General features: G+C 43.3%; 1 protein-coding gene across 3 annotated transcripts in view; it reads left to right on the top strand.

Annotated features, from left to right (window-relative positions):
• The first annotated feature begins 644 nt into the window (after positions 1-644).
• kcnh2b (potassium voltage-gated channel, subfamily H (eag-related), member 2b) overlaps positions 645-17,179 on the top strand; it is a 105,675-nt gene continuing 89,140 nt past the window's right edge. Inside the window, exons 1-4 of one of the 3 annotated variants that reach the window (XM_019873775.1) lie at positions 645-897; positions 1,187-1,291; positions 2,379-2,925; positions 14,799-15,029. In XM_019873775.1, coding sequence (XP_019729334.1) covers positions 2,850-2,925; positions 14,799-15,029 — 307 coding nt within the window. In that variant the 5' untranslated portion in view covers positions 645-897; positions 1,187-1,291; positions 2,379-2,849. The remainder of the gene's footprint in view (positions 898-1,186; positions 1,292-2,378; positions 2,926-14,798; positions 15,030-17,179) is intronic. The other 2 variants (XM_019873774.1, XM_019873776.1) reach the window with 2 other exon arrangements.

Genomic DNA, 17,179 nt, shown 5'->3' with positions numbered 1-17,179 from the left:
CATTTTCATGGTATTTGGCATTCGTGATTTGATACAATCAGGTATTTAAAAGACATAAAATGAAACCATGCTGCTCACAAAGAGAGAAAACAACAACTTCAGCATAAACAACTGCAATCAATGTTTTCCTTTCACTACTCACCGAAAATAGTTATCGGTTATACAGGTAATTCAAGATTACTCTAAAATGAACTATGACCAACCAAATTTGAACCTGTATCAACTTTTGAATGAATATCCAATTTTGCACAACTTGTTCTCTATATCAACGAAACGACAAAATTCACAACAGGTTTTATTTATTTATTTTCAGTTGGACACAGGCATTCAAAAGTTTAGAGGTCAAATTAAGTTCACTTGAACATGAGTATTTGTGTCACGTGTAGGTTTTTTTTTTTTTTTAATCGCAATGTTTCAGACAGTCGTTGTGGACTCAAAGGTCTCACTTGGCGTCGGACAAAGACTTTATTACCTTGCTTTAGTAGAGATTTTGAATGTCTTTTACTTTACCTGTGTTTATTTTTTCAGCCCTACTTTTTATTATTACTCCTTAATTTTTCAAAATGTGCCGTACTCCTTTAATTTGGAAAAAAAAAGGGTCTCTCTAGATTAATCACACAGTACAGAGTGGTTTTGAATGTGTTTGGATGAGACATTCGGACAATTTAGTGGTTTGTGCGCGATCCATCGCACCTGCACAAGCCACAAATCAAGTGGCAAAATTAAAGACAAGTCTTCACATTTCGAACAGAGCAAACGCAGCCCTGAAAATGACAAGGAAGAAAACCAAAAGTCCCAGTTGAGCACCAGCAGCGAGGAAATATTGGATTACTCCGCAAACTCTGCGAATCCACGGCTTTCCAAAACGTGCCGTCGAATTTGAACATGCATATTGAGGTAAGCTGAAAGTTTGTTGGATGGAGACTTGATATCTGCTTTCGCCGAATGTTTTCTGTGATTATATTCCTGCTTTATTCAACACACTACTTGGAAGTTAACCGTGTGAAATTTTAATTGGTGTCTTTGCAAGCATTACTTTTACTTGAGTAAAAAGCCGAAGACGTCAATACTGAAACTATAATGTCTCTATTGCTCCTTGATTAATGAACGCGAATACGTCTGACAGCTGTGTCCTATCGCGTTTGCTTCAGTCACGTGACAGATTCGGTATCTTATTATCCGACAGTCCATGAACGCAGCCTGACGTGAGGGGGAACCCCGCGCTGTGACGTACATGAACGCCTCGGTGGTGAATCCTCAACCCCAGCGTAATTCACGCCAATTAAAATGGGTCAGTAATAACCTGAAACACCGCTTTTGTTTTTGCATGAGAGTATTCTTCCTCATCCACGTTTGAGTGTTAATTAAACCCGAATCCAGCTGTCACTCCAGACGTTTTACGCGTGTTGTCTGTAGGTTTGACCTGCGGTGGAACACAATGGAAGCTCCCCCATTTGACACCGACTGCCTTATAAATGCTTAAAATCGGTCGGGCCTTTGGGTGCCATTTCTTGTGATGAGAATTTTCGCCACAGCAGGACTGAGGTGTATTTCCTTTGTGGGTCATTCCAGAAGATAGATGATAATTTGAGTACTCGTATTTTTCAAAACGGGCCGTTTATTTTCTAATTATTTTCGTGATATCCTTGTTTTGTTTTCAAAGGAAAAAAACACAGGTGATAAATCATTTTGTAATCGGTTTCATCCGGTTGTAGATGGATAGTTTTAGGAGCAGAGCAGCTTGTATGTCGAGAGACACCACATATTAGTACTTCGTACTATTTGAAATATGTCTGGGAAAACGAAATTGTTTTTTTTTTTTAAACAATTATAGGAAAGCCATATGAACAAAAGAATACAAATAAGCCGATTTAAAAGCATTGTAGGCTATATATTGGCTGTATTTGATATTTGAATGGGTCATCAAGCAGCGGGCTAGGAGAAGAGAAAAAGCCATTTTATGGGGTGCTCACCAGCTATTTTGGGCCTTAAATGACCAGGAATCACTTCTACCAACTGTAAAATTTTGTCTCAGGACAATTTACTCAAGTGCATATTTCTGGGGCGTTGTATCTTGATTATTTGAGATTTCATATCGTTGGGACAGAATATGTCCTCCAAATTTGTAACATATAAGCCGTAAAGTATGTTTGTTTATTTGTATAAATTAGAGATGGTTGGGGCTTCTCTAAACATTCAACTCAACGGATGTGGTCGAGGCATAAAGGGTTAAAGAGGCGCAGCTCGAATCGGTGGAGCTGAAGTCATCCAGAAAAAAGCGCACAGCGGAGGAGGAAGCGCAAGAGGAGGAGGCGAATTAGAGCGACGCAAAGCACCTCCAAAATACTCATCAAGGTGGACGTTGTCTTCTTTTCTAGCTATTTGCCCGGATTGAGAAGAAGTGGAATGAGAAGCGAAACAAAGGCAGCAGCCCTCCATGGCTGCAAACACCACGACGCTCTCAGCCAAGCGCCTCCAGTCCGCCTCACAGGAGCGTGCCGTCGTGCGCCATGAGAGGAGGATTGTGGCGGAGCTCCACTGAGAGGAGGATATATCACCTGACAAGCGCCCTCCTCCCTCTCCATCACAACCAACACCACCAAAGAGGGGACGGAAACAGAAACCGTCGCTCTCCCCATCTCGCAAACGGGAGGCAGTGAACGCCTCACATCAACTGCGCGTTGTCGGAAGGACGCAACTTTCATTAACTGGGGTGGGGGAGGGAAAAAAAAAACTCGGGGCAACTTGCATCCCCGACTGGACCGAGCAGTCAGGGTCTCCTTGGGAGTAGTTGAGTTTTTCAAAGTCCAGCAAAGTCCCGATAAAGTCCTGGGGCCACTGCATCGAAGATGCCGGTTCGGAGAGGCCATGTGGCTCCGCAGAACACCTTCCTGGACACAATCATCAGGAAATTCGACAGTCAAAGTAAGTTCCAATCCAATACTAGTCAAGCGAAATACCCTCCCGACCCTATTTGGTGGCTCTGAATCATGGCAAAAACTGCTTGCCATATGATTGTACTCACTGGTTTTGTGCACGTTTGTATACTTGAGTCCTTATCGTGTTCAAAAATAGATGTTGTGACGAACTGATTACAATAAAGCTGATTGAGCATTTATTTGATATCCTTCATTTCCACTTCAAGGTCCTTGGACTATAGTAACCTCCTGTCGATTAATGGGGGTCACTGTTTATAGTGACCCCCCCCCCCCACACACACACACACTCGTGCCACGTTTGAATTACTCACTCAACACTTGCCGGATGGCAAATAAATGCTCAAATGGCTTTGATGTCCTTGATATCCACCTTAAGGTCCATGTATACTGTAAAAAAAAAAAGTCAACTTAAAATATCAAGGCAACAATTTGGCCAATAAAAAACAAGACGAAGGTTTGCTAATATGAGAACTGTCTTTCCTACATCTTCAACAAAGGAATAAAAGTTGACAAAACTAATTGTCCCATGTGTCATCCCCTAACTTAAAGGTGCTGTATAAGTACAAACAACTCAGCAAATTGTATTGGAGCAAGCAACTTGCTTGCTTTATTGCGCTAACTAAAGTGTGTTGCCATAAATGTTTTAGTTACTATTTTAGCCAAACATGCAAATCGTGTTCATAATTTAATCATTATCTTTGATATACATACACGTTAATGTCCATGTACTTGTAGCCCTTTGTCCTTGCTCGTATAGGATAACTTTGCCATTCAACTTTGGCAGGAATGAATTGTCAGACTAGTGAAGAAAGAGTGGATGTGTTGTCGAAAAATGCTCGAGCAGCTTTTCCATAATCAATCCTGATTGTTCTTCTGCATCCGTTAGGCAGCGCATCCATGATTGTCCACAATAAGGACAGACGATGCCCAATATGGAGCGAGCAGCAGGAAAATCGTACTTAGAAACCAGCAAAGTGGATGATCAGATAAATAGTGCGCTATAAAAGAAAACAGCGTGACGCATTTAGAGCCAAATTAGTTTTTATTTGGCTTCTTTTTATAGATGGTTATTTATTCGCATTGGAGGTTAATTAGAAGCACTTCTGGCAGTTATTTGTTAAGATCTGACCGCTCGGGTGAAGAAGCTATATTTTTCTTTTTTTGGGTGGGGGGGGGGCACAATATTCTTTTTGTTGTTTTTTGGATGCTTGAAGATCGAATGAATGTTTCATTCCGCCCCTGGGCATGGAGTGAGAAAGGTCTCCAGATTGCAAAATGTGTAACCAGGCTGCAGTCTACCCAAGTCCCCTGTCCCCGCCTCCCTCCCCCTCCCACCCCTTTCCTGGAACTTTGATGCGTATCATTCATGTTTTTTTTTTTTTTTTTTTTTTACCCCCTCGTGAATATATGAGCAGACTTCAAACGAGCCTCGTGCTTAACAATGGCAGCGGTTCTCTGGATATTCACCCCGGGGCAGGATGAAGAGGAGGGTGGTGGTCGTACTGGTTTGTTTTATCAGCTCGGGTTGCCAGGTTGATTGCATTATTCCCGGCTAGCGGCCCCAAATAGGACATACATGGCACAAGTTAGTGGAGATTTGATGCAAATCTCCTCTCCACTCCATTAGGGACACTTGCGCAATCGCATTAAGACCCAACATGACAGCTGCAACAACCTTTCCTTTACCATGATACTCATACTGGGTTTGGTTTGAAGCCGCGATACGTTGCAGTTACACACCCTGACGAAAAGTGAATCTTTCACAGCTTACCGATGTTAGTTCCCAAGCAGAGTGGTACAGAACACCACAAGATGAATAGCGGACCTTGAAAGCGATCCTCCGTGACTCTATAAAGGTGAACATTTTCCCCTCGCTTCGGCGCACACGTCATCACGCAGGGCGCGTTTCTCCAACATGTCTTCATCATCGATTTACATCTGTTCAAGCGAGTGGCAGGTTGCACCTTCATTACCGGGTGGGATGATTATTTATGGGGGAGCAAAATGTGCATCTGAGAGGTTCATAACCACACTTCAGTGCTTTCCAAATGTCTCGGTGACTCATTTCTTCCCAAAGAAGCCTCACGTGGTCGGAGCGGGTCTTTTACTTTGCCTAACAAAGCATGCTAATGGCGATGGAGAGTCCCACCTAATGGCTGTGGTGTAATGAAGTGGTGGAAAAGAGGAGTTTTTTTTTTTTTTAAGCTGCGTCAATGCTAAAAACTGGTATGAAAGTGTTTGACAAGAGAGTGGAAACTGCACCTTCTAAAATACACATTTTAGGCAAAGTGAAGATCAAAATGAGCCCGCCTCTCACCAGAAGTTAGCCGCGATAGGCTCCAGTTACTCATGACTCAAATGAAGACGGCCGATACAGAATTGGCCCCTTTGATGGCTCTTTACCAACAGGCTGGCTGGCTAAACTTTATCCGGGCGACAATCAGAAGACGGGCGATTGAGTTTGTGGCGCTATTCGTGATGGAAACCATCGCAGGTGGGAAAGAGTCAGGAGAGAAAAGCAATCTCCACGCTCCAACAGACATGGCAGGCTAATTTATTTCCACTGTGGCGTCGTGCTTTTGAAATAATGTGCTCGGATCGCTCACTGTGGATGCTTAATCGTCAACCTTGGGGAAAAATGATTAAGGAGAGCAAACGACTACAGTTGTCCACATATGCCCGATTTTGTGTACAGTTTCGTGCGTTGGTCAAAAGAGAGAGCAATTCTGCGACACACGACGGACAAAAAAATTATTTAGGCACTTGGCTATTCCACTCCTGGGAGTGAAAAATATACGAGGAGAACTTTAGACACGTATGTCGTGTTTATCAAACAACCAATCGAAATCAGATTTTGACCGAATGTGCTTCAGGGCTCTGTGCTGGGCCATGGCAATTCAGATTGTCTGAGCGCTAATTTGCTGTCAACCGTGTGGCCCCCGTGACGTCATCAACAGTGTTTATGAATCAAACGGGTCAAGGGTAGAGGCGGCACAACAAACCCTGTCAGGATGGAGCTGCTCATTGGATGGTTCGACGGACGTGAGCGAGGGGTCAAAGCTATTTGCCGTGCACTTATTGACATGTCCAGTGGAGGAAAATCAATGGGCAGCGTGATGTTTGCTTCCATGAAAAGTTCCACGACGAGCAGGAAAACCTGAGTAGGAATGCATGAAAATATAGATGCCAGCCCTACTTTCACACATGTTCGTCTGACATGGTCGCTGTCCGGCTTGGTCCCAATGCGTCATGACGAAAAATGAAAATAGATTGTATGCACGCCATTTTTTTTCAGATTAAAACAGAAAAAAACGTTTCTGCATGTACGGATCTGTCTTGATTTTTATTTATTTGTTTGTGAGGACAAGATACTGGTTCCCAAAGGTGTATTTTCTTCTCAAATCTCTTTTTGTCTCATGTGGGCTCATTGTGAAGCGTCCGTGTTAGGCCCGAGGGTGCGCTATTTATTTTTCAGCCATTGACTGACCACCCTATGCATAATTCACGTTTGAGAGCTTTACAGGCGCTTTGTTTTCTTTCAACTTTGATTCCGTCTGGAGAGCTCCCGATATATGTGCGGCATACGCATTGGGCTCAAACCTACGTGGACATGAGTTGATGCTATGCCTTTTACTGGCTGTCGCCAGTCTGTGTCGTGTTGAATTGGTGGAACAATTGTGGGGAAAAAAAAAAGCAATGACAAATCTCAAAAGTCCAACTAGTGAGCAGAATGTAGCTTAATGCATCTGAGTGAAAATAGTATTTCTTAGTGAAGCCAAACTACATTGCGTTCAAACTTCTTTGACAAGTGCAAGCCATCCAAAAACTCCTGGTAAACCCTCACATAAATTTGCTCGTTGCTACTCGCCGCTGCTGACTTTGCACTCAGCCTCCACATTTGATTTCGATGCTTTTTTTTTTTTCTCTCCCCACACATATTGGAGTAGAGTGCAAGAAAGCATGCCGTATCACAACAACAAACAACATTTATGACCTCAACGTGAGGCCACAGCAACCTTTTGGGGCTTTATGTTATTTGTTATGCTCCTTAGAGAAGGACGTGGGCCAATTACAATGCTTGAATCCACTGTCCTCCCGGGAGGATGTTACCATTCGGCAGCTTAAAGTGCACACACACGCACACACATGCACACGCTCTTCCGTCGCCATGGCAACTGAACCCCCCTCGACACACCCACCCACACAACCGCCCACTGTCTCTCTCTTTCTCTTTCTCAGTACGACACACATACGCCCTAACAACAGCGATAGGCTGTGTATTGTAACCTCATCCCATCACAAAACGTTTACCGAATGGACAATAAACGATGACCTTGATGTTCAAATGTTGGGTGGGACTCAACATCTCTCAAATATTTCGCAACCAGATTACCCAAAGAGTGAATGCAAAGAAACGTTAAGTTCAAAAGTAGCTTTTTCAGTACCGGAGGTCCGACCCGGAGCACAGACCTCAACCCTGTGAAATGCCTCTCGAGGAAATGGGAGCTTGTGAGCACGCACTCCATAATCTCTTCGAATGACAGAAGAGTTTAAACTATTGGAGACAGTTTGGCTCCGTTGTCCGTTTTTGTAGCTGCAATGACCAGGGTGTAGTCTGCCTTCTCCCCAAAGTCAGCTGGAATAGGCCTCAGCAGCTCTCCGTGACCCTGTTCAGGATAAGCGGTGGTGAAAATGGATGCAGTGATACCCCCTGCTGACCATGTTGGGGAATTACATTTTAATTGAAGAAGTGGTAGCTGCTTCTGCTGGCGGCAGAAAGACGAAACTATTTTGAGCAATTTCGGAAAAGCTGCTCCGCTGTATGTTCTACGAACAACAAATGAAAATAGTCCCCGCTAAACAAACAAATCCTCCAAATTGCTAACAGCCTAAGCTGCAACTCTACAAATAGGGCATCACTGTCATTTTCCCGAACAGAGTTTACCAACAACAGCAGGTCGTCCACCGGAGTGTTTGGAGCTTGACGCATGGCTGCTTCATTGTACTTTGATGAGCTTGGCAATGCGTTGCATAATGCGAGAAGCCTTCATTTTCCCACTGGGGGGTGGATGAAGAGATGCCTTCTGTGGCCTTCTGAAAAGACGAAAACGCGTGCATGCAACATACTGTAGGAAGTGCACACACACACACACACATGCACACACACACACACACACACACACACACACACACACACACACACACACACACACACACACACACACACACACACACACACGCGTTTTGGCTGTGAAGATTCTCTCTGCAAGACTCTGCTCTAATAAGGCCATTCATTGTACAGTACGTCGCTCACTCTCACTCGCCGCGTTTTATTATCGTGCTCTCCGGTCACCTCTGCAGCTTCATCATCGAAGTCACAGGTGTCAAACTGAAGGCCCCGGGGGCCAGATTCGGCCTGCTGCATCATTTTATGTGGCCCATGAAAGCTACTTTTTTCCATGTCCCACTTAATACATTTGGGGGGAATTAATTGCGTGCCGAATGATGTCTTTTTGGTTGCCGAACCGTCCCTGCCCAAAATGTACTGTAGTGCAGTTGAATACAGTACTGTCCATGCTTGTCACTATTTTATTTATTATCCGTCATATTGGTTGCTAAAAAAAAAAATTAATAAAGAAATAACATCTGCTGGGTGCAAACAAAACTGTGATGAAATCATCTTTGACCCTCCCGCTCCAAATATTCAAAAGAAATAATGAAGAAATTGTTACTTTATGGTGATTCGGTACATTTCTCTGCACCATCTCTTTGACTTGACCCGAGTGAGCAGAGCAGCTTCGAAGCTGCATTTCGGATACACTGTTTGTCTTCTGTCTTCCACTTCTCTTGTCCCCATGCTCCCCCCCCCCCACTCATAAACTTGTGGATCACGTAAACTCTTTTACCGCTGACCTCACGTTCCATATTCTTTCTTCTTCCTGCTCTTCTTTTAAATGTTTATTTACTGTCAAAGGTTTTAAGTAACATTTTATAAGCCGTTTAAAAGGCTTCATCATATCCCGCATTGTCTGTCCACTCACAAATCCAGCAAAAAAATCAGGTTTCGTTTCCACGGTCACCTGACCGAGTAAACGGGCGAGTGTGCCTACTCCTCCGCCCGTATTTGTCCTCAATTCTTGAACAAAGGACAGCGTGAGCTTGCAGCACTCGGCCTGAACGATGAGCGTGAGTGTACGTGTGTTCGATGCACGAGTGAGCTTTCCAACCGATGGCAGAACAACCGAGCGCGTACCGCCGGTCACCCTGCCCAAGCTGTCAGGGAGAGAATGTCGATGTGTCTCATTCATGGAGTCAACTGGGGAAGAAATTGAGAAAGCTACCACGAACAGCTTCTGTTGGCAGCTGACCCCGCTGCCTGAACTTCACTTCATTTTTTCTGCCTTCTCATTTTTCACTACGCTCACTCGTTGTCATGGCTACTGGGAGCTCAACAACACTCCGTGAACATTTTGAATGTAATGCCGCTCATTGTGTCCCTTCTTTCTGACAGGCTTGGAGGACATTTTTCATTTCATAAACTACAGTGTCAATTATAGTTGCCCTGAAAGAAAATCTGTCATTGAACTAAAGGTGATTCGTAAATATCATTTCATATAGAACGAAGAAAATTGCTCCAAAGACGGTTGATCTGCACTCTATGGATATCAGTGCAGTGAGTCAGATCAGATTTTGCCATGATTGCACGATTATTTCATCATGACGAAGTTGCTTTTTGTGTTATTCAATTAAGTGGAGAGCATTTGGGCTCCCGTAGAGACAGCTGAACTTTCTGGGAAGATACATAAGACTTTCAAACCAGCTTTGGGTAGGGGAAGAAAAAAAAAATCTATTTCTTTTTAGTCATCCCTCTGATCGTTTTCCTCAGATCTTTAAATACATTGCCGAGTGATGCGTCTCTCTTCCGACTCTCGGCTTATAAAATCGTGTGCCTATTATGAGAATGTGTCCAAATCATAAAACATCAAACACAAGCATCCGTGCCAGGTTTTCCTTACCTGCTCAGATAAAATAATAACCGAGCATGGACACGTCAATTGCCACGAAGAAAAAGGGAGAAGCCATTTTTCCAGAATGCAAAATATGAAACTTAATGGACTGCTGCGTTATCCTGCAGTTACAACGATGAACCATAGCACACTTGCTTTTTTCTAACATATCTATTAGGATTGTAACACATAAGAGAACGTCTCCTGTTTTCTGGTCATTGCTACCGTCTCTAAAACATACGGCTTGACACATTGCTCTCTCCCTCGAATCTCTTTGGCACTCCCCATCGCTCTGACCACTTTCTCCCAAGTACTTGAACTCCTGCACCTTCTCCGCCTCTATTCTTTAATTTGCAAACCTCCACCTCTCCAAGTTCTTTTCCACCCGCTCCCTGCCGACACCGCGGATCAAAATGTCACCTGCAAAATATCAGGGTCCACTCAGACTTTTGCCCGACCTCATTAAATGTTTCAGAATGGGCTTATTTGTCCGGGATGACTTGAGTGGCATCATTTCCTGTCCTGCCCTCTCATCATTTCGCTTTGACTTGTTTATCACGGCTTCTGCTGGCTTGTCCCTCGTGTCATTCATCAATCTCTTCATTCATCTCTTGCCTGTTTGTATCCCTCCCCTAATCAGCATTCCTTTTCATGCTCCTCGAGGGTGGGGGGGGGGGCTGCTCACGACAACCTTGAAAGGGGCACGGAAAAGGTCAGTTCACTGAATGAAAGAGTCCGACGACCGCAGAGTCTTTCGGATTAGCGCTCATTTGCATAAATCTGGAAAACCTCATTAAGACAGAGGGAGATGCTGTACACACTTTTGAGCGAACAAGCCCATTAAGGATTGCTGTGATTATGGGATTAGCGCTGTTAATGACAGTAGGAGGATTGGGCCTCCGTGTTGCATGGAAGAAATCGGCATTTGAGCAAAGTCACCTTTTGACTGCACATGTTCTTCACCCTTCATGTGTATGTACAGTATTTAATTTTATAATTTTTTTAAAATCATTTTGAGCTAGCTATTGGATGGATGCATCTTGCAAATGTTTCGGTATCCAGAAGAGGTGGACTTAGTAGGTCAAAATTTGACCCCTGCTAGGATTTTGAGGAGTTGTTGTTGGTGGACCTGTAATGACAGTTTAAGTTGCGGACATTGTCCTTGTGTCTCAGTTCAGCAAGAAAGCTTTTCTGCTTGACCTGACAGTTCCCTGGGAAAACCACTTGGAAGGAAAGGAAGTCCTCCAAGTACTCGGGGCAATGCAAGTAAGACGCAAAGGCTTTGAGATCCGTTCAGTGGCTGAGCCTTTAGCAGTTTTAGGTCACGGTATGATGGTTCCATGGTTTGCAACAAAAAGTGTTTACTTGCTAAAGTGAAAAACCGGAAAGCAGACGAGTTAATTTTTTTTTATTGCACATAGTCATTAATAGCAGCCTGATTTTTGGGTGTGCAATGGTGGGCAGTATTTCACTTCTTATTGCTGTACTAAAAACCGGTTGCCACCACTACTGAATACAATATTCCCACAGCCCATTACGGTTGGAAATTTAGCAATGTCCAATCTTCAGTTTCCATGGCAATAGCCCCGTTTGAAGAGGGAGCTCTCATACAATTCCTCATCCGGTTGCGGGTTTCGTCTGCAACAGTGACACACAAGCGTGCTAATTTTCTTTGTGCCTCTTGCATAATAATCATCTTCATATTCTTTTTTTTTTTTTCTCCGCTCGGTGTCTCGCTATCCTTTGTCTTTCTCCCGCTCCCTTTATCCTGCCATCTGTGCGCCGAGCAGGCTCGGAGCCGCTGCGTGGACTTGTGCCTGGAACACATGGGCTTCCCTCCTCATCCGCCCACGCGGCCTACTCGGGGAGATTCCAAGCAAACACAACAACACTCACGGATACACACACTCCCCCACCCACACGCACAGACTCACGGCTTGCACATGCGCTCACTGGCAGACTGCAGAGGAGCCCTCAAAGTCTGGCTCTTAGTGAATTATTCAGTCTGCGTTGGCGAGTCGCCTTTGGAACACGTGCGCGTGTCGAACTTGCTTTGTGCGTATTGACACGCGGATACATTTGTACATGTGTGTCCGCGTGTGTGAATAAAAAGTGTTTTCCTCCCGAGCCTCACTCGGTCTTTCATCAGCCTTTCGAGCAGCCCACTTTGGGCTTCAAAAGCTCATTAGAGAGAAATTGCAGAAAAAAAAGATGCCAGTGGAACTGCCGCTGACGTCACGAATAGGAAAGATGGCTCGAGAACAAATACAGATTTTTGTGCGTCGATCTTGTTAAACACCACGCTGTCATATTCGTAGCATTATGAGCAAATGCATGTTTGGAATCATAGCCGTGCATTTAATTAACATTTAGTAATCCCTAACGTCGCTTCTATTGCCATACATGTAAATCGATTGTCAACAATGCGCTTTGTATTCAAAATCCATCCAGCCATTTGTTTGCTTGTCGTCATTCGAGTCGCGGGTGATCTTGAGCTTTTCCCTGCTGACTTTTGAGAAAGAGTACCGCAAATCAGAATATGAAACTCTTCTTCTTTAACTGGAAAAAAAAAACCCAAAAACATTGTCCAAATCTTGATCTACAATTTCAATATCTTCACAAAGCTGACATGGCTTTTACCCAGAAAGTATCAGTCAGGCTAGAGAAGTGCTATTGGTGTTTATTACTGATGCGTTCGGACGTACAGTATCGCCGCTGACACCACCGATTGTCAACATTTGGTCTCAGTACGCATCCTTAAGATTTACATTTCAACTAAGTACTGCCTAACTAAAACAGAGAAACTGTGCGCATTGAGGACGATTAAGATCCCCGATAATATGACTCCATGAGGACTCACAGGTCATAGTCAAAGCATGGAGGAGCTCGGAGGGTTGCAAATAAGTAACCTGAGACGCAGCCCACTTGGAAACAAAGACACACACACAAGACACAGCAACGCAAAATCCAATCCAAGACCAAATCACACTCCCGAATAAAAGACAAATGATCTGCTCCAGAGTCAAATACAAAGCCAAAAGATGAACAGAAGCACAAATCGGGACACGACTAACATTTGGCACCCCTTACTTGATTCCTGCTGTTTGAAACTGTCATGAAACATGTCTTCCACTGATTTAGCCAATCTCCTCATGTGCATTTTTTTCATCTCACACATACTGTGTAAACAAATGAAGCTCTCGAAATGAGCTAAACAGCATGAAACAAACCCATCTTCCTTCCGCCGGCCATTATCAATGACTAAAGAGCACATACTCAAAAGGCGGAAAAGTGAAATGTGCTCTGTGCTCGCACATCCGCACGCTGGCATTTCTGCCGTTGGATTACCAAGTGTTCATTGCAGCAAGACAAACCTATCAAGTTTTACGAGCCTCTGAGGCCCACCGCTGCCCGCTAATTCATGCAGGCGAGCTATCAAGCGCAACCACACAACGGATCTTCACTGTTTCCATGAATACGTGAACAGGCTTTCCATCACGTACGTCTCCTGTGAGAGAGAACGGCCTGTTGGATCCACATTGTGCAGCGTTGAGAAACCGTGTTCACGGGCATAAAAGGAAGAGGAAGGCGGGCTTATGGTAATTATAGACGCAAAGTTTGTGAAAATGGCCAAAGAGGTGTTTCATGTTTACAGAAACGTGTAAATCAAAGTGGAATATTATTTTAGCGCTGTGCGGAAGGTTTTATCAGCAATTTCTGTTTTACATTCCAGAAATGTGTATGAAACCGGTAGCTCTTAGCATGAGCAGTGGCTCTCCCTTTCAAAAAGGTTGGTGAGCCACGCTCTAAATTAGGGCTCTCAAACTCTGGTTCTCAAGTGCCGCTATCCTGAATGTTTTAGACATGTCTCTCCTTCTCGTTATTTGTTTTTTTTTTTTTTAAGTTGTTTTTTATTTTATTATTTTTTTTAATGCTTTTAATTTTGTTTTCGTTGGTTTTAGTATTCGTTTTAGTTTATTTGAAATGTATGAATTGTTTGAGGGGAAGAAAAAAAATTTCTCAACCTTCCATTGTTTTGTTTTTATTTTATTAATCAATGAAAATATTCTGCAATGTATTTTGGCATGAGTCACAATCGGCTCAATGTTGCCAAGGTCTGAAGTCTCTCGCATACCAAGTAAGAACCTGAAGTCCTTGAAGTCAATTTACAAGAGTTTGCCTTTGTGAAGATCACCTAAAATGGAATGTAAAAGAAACTAAATGGTTTTTGGTGTGCTTTTAGTGACCTGCCAGCTTCATATTCGCATCATCATCCTCTCGCTGAATTATAGTTGGTTATGATCCCAAATGAATTTTGCCAGTTGCATTCGTCTGCTGACAAATCTTTTTTTTTTTTTTCTTCTTGCCTTCAATAATTAGTCGTCATTTTATTAGGTATGTTTCACTTGAAATAAGACCTTGTTAGTGGGACCAAAAGTGTGTGGAGAAAATTACGGTCTGTCCTGCAAAAAAGGACAACTTTGAATCTTAAATGTCGCTGGATACCTCCCCTTTTTTTGGACTATCACCATTTATTAACGTAGTGTTGAGGAAATGCATCTCATTCGGGAGCTTTATGGTGGAGTTTGTCTCGAGGAGGGAGAGCAGCACAAACTCATCGGAAGTATCTCCCGAACCATCGTGAACACACACACGTGTCCAGAAAATAAGGGGGAACCTCAAAAATTAAGCACATCATTCCATCCAATCCATTCAGATTTTTTTTTTTTTAATTTAACTAATTCAGCCTGATATGCTAACCATCATGCTATCTTTTATTGATGCTTGATAAAAGTTGATTCCAATTTTGTGTCATTTCAACTCCAACTATCGCTGCCTTTTTTCTCTCCAGGTCGAAAGTTCGTCATTGCCAATGCAAGAGTGGAGAACTGCGCCATTATCTTCTGCAACGATGGCTTCTGTCTCATGTGCGGTTACTCGCGAGCTGAGATCATGCAGAAGCCGTGCACCTGCAACTTCCTCTATGGACCCGACACCAAACGTCTGGCCATCGCTCAGATGGCGCAGGCCCTGCTGGGTTCAGAAGAGAGGAAAGTGGAGATCAACCTTTATCGCAAAGATGGTAGGAAAAGAGACACACATTTTCTATTTCAGATGTGATTCAACAGATGAATCAGGTGATCCAAATATTTATTAAAACCTCATTCCAGGTCTTGTAGTTCCTTTTTATGACTTTTTTTTGTACAGGTGATGTCACTTTATTTTTCCTGGTCGTTTGTTCCCGGCATTGACTAGCCCAACTGCATGATGAGTATGTTCTGTAGGCGCTTGTGAAACTTTTAAGAATGTGGGCCTTTGAGTTTAAAGTAAACATGGTGAATAAGCATTCAGCAGCGATGCTGCACAGAAATGGATTTCTCTGTCAAGAGAATGGAGCTCCAAAAGCAATCGTAACACATTTATTTTCAAACCATTTCCGTTAACGTGGCTTCAATTTGTCTTTCTAGAAGTATTCTTGAAAGAAGCTCAGGGGAGTAGTAGCACTCACGTGACTGTTTCCACTGGTGACAGTGTCATTATATTTGCCCTCATGCCTGCTGGACCAGTACCAGATAACAGGACGCTGGTTTTGGTATCAATGGCCAGCTTCCATGGCAATAAACTACTGCCATTGTATTCATGCTGGCAAGTCCCTGAGCCATTCAAAGCATCTGCTAGACATTTTGCACCTGTGAACAGACACGAGGTGCAGCAGAAGGAAGCGAATGAGGCACAGATGGAGGCAAATCGTGGGGAAAATGTAAGGCCTCGAAAGAAATGTAGGCGAAACCACAGGGCAAGAAGATATGAAAGGCAGGAAAACAACATAACAGGAAAAGTGAGGAATCGCCAAGAAAGGAAGAAGGAGAGAAACGGCTTGAAAGTGTCATTCTCACATCATCTGAGCTCACTGGCGGTGGCCAGAGGAAGAGGCGTGGATCGCTCTCACCGAGTAATTTGTAATCTACGGCACAAACAAGTCGCTAATCAAAATCTTCATTCCGGTAATTGAATGAGAGGTCTTGTTCGCCTCGCGGTTCATTCTTCCAAAAATTGTTTTCTAATTACTCCTCTTCCTGAACCACCGCATGCAAACATGGAAAATAGACCATGTTGTCATTTGAATGTTTTGTCATCTTTCAAAAACGTGTTCAAAACTGCTCATTCCGAAGCTCGGATGAAAAAAAAAAAACAACCTCGGCTGCTACACATACTGTAGATGAACACAGACATTGTTGACCGTAACACTCTTTGTTTTTCATGAAGTAAAATGCTGAGTATTCTCCATGATCGGTGTTTCACAGCTTTGCTTTGTCGATTGCTTTAGATTCTCGGCCGATGTTTAGTCTTGTCCTCCTCCTCTATTTTCCTCTCCCGGTCAATTTTCATCTGTGATTCCTGCTCATCTACTTGTCTGACGTACGGATCTTCTTCCTGTCACCACCGAGCTTTCTGACAATACTGTACAAGTTCAAGACATCTGATGCTGGACATAGCAAAGCAGCCCCAAAACATAACTGAGCGTCTCCCGTGTTTCACCGTTAACATAGTGTTAGTTACATGCTGAATTTTTGCAGCAGCAATTTGGCAAATTCCAGTCTTGTCACATTCAAGGTAGTTCAGTGGCCAGTGTGGGTGTTTTTCATTTATGAGAAGGGTACAAACAATTTTGCCGAATTGTTTAAATATATGGTTAAAGTCTGTCAATATTGTAATTTAACCAAGTACACGTACATGCCCACACAAAATAATGTACTGCACATCCACTGCGATGCACAACAGTTTGTCTTAGTGGTCAGAGTTAAAAAAAGAAAGAAAACAAACTGCATTGGAATGGTGACAAATCGTAATGAATCTCAGAGTAAATCATGTGATGTAATCTATCTTTTTTTTTTTTAAACCTGGCATCACATTTTTTGGTCTCTTTCCTCTTCTAAAGTGTTTTGTCAAAACCTGTTCGATATCTACTCAATTAAAAGCAATCAAGAGGAACACGGATGATGCCCTCACGGAACATCCGAGTCATAAACCCCAGCTAAGGACTGCTTATTGACCGACACAGACATAACTCATTCATAATACAAGGATGAGACACAATGTCACCCCCCCACCTCCCCCACACACTCCCCTCCTGGCTCACCTTGGTCTCACTCCCACCATAAAGATCATTCATTGAATACAAAGAGCAAACTTTCCTTCATAGTACTTTTAATTGCCATTCTTGGATAAGAA

Source organism: Hippocampus comes, unplaced genomic scaffold (genome assembly GCF_001891065.2).
Source record: "Hippocampus comes isolate QL1 unplaced genomic scaffold, H_comes_QL1_v1.1 scaffold126, whole genome shotgun sequence".
Lineage (NCBI taxonomy): Eukaryota > Metazoa > Chordata > Actinopteri > Syngnathiformes > Syngnathidae > Hippocampus > Hippocampus comes.
The sequence above is the reverse complement of the archived record's forward strand: the minus strand, read 5'-3'. Positions and strand labels throughout refer to the sequence as shown.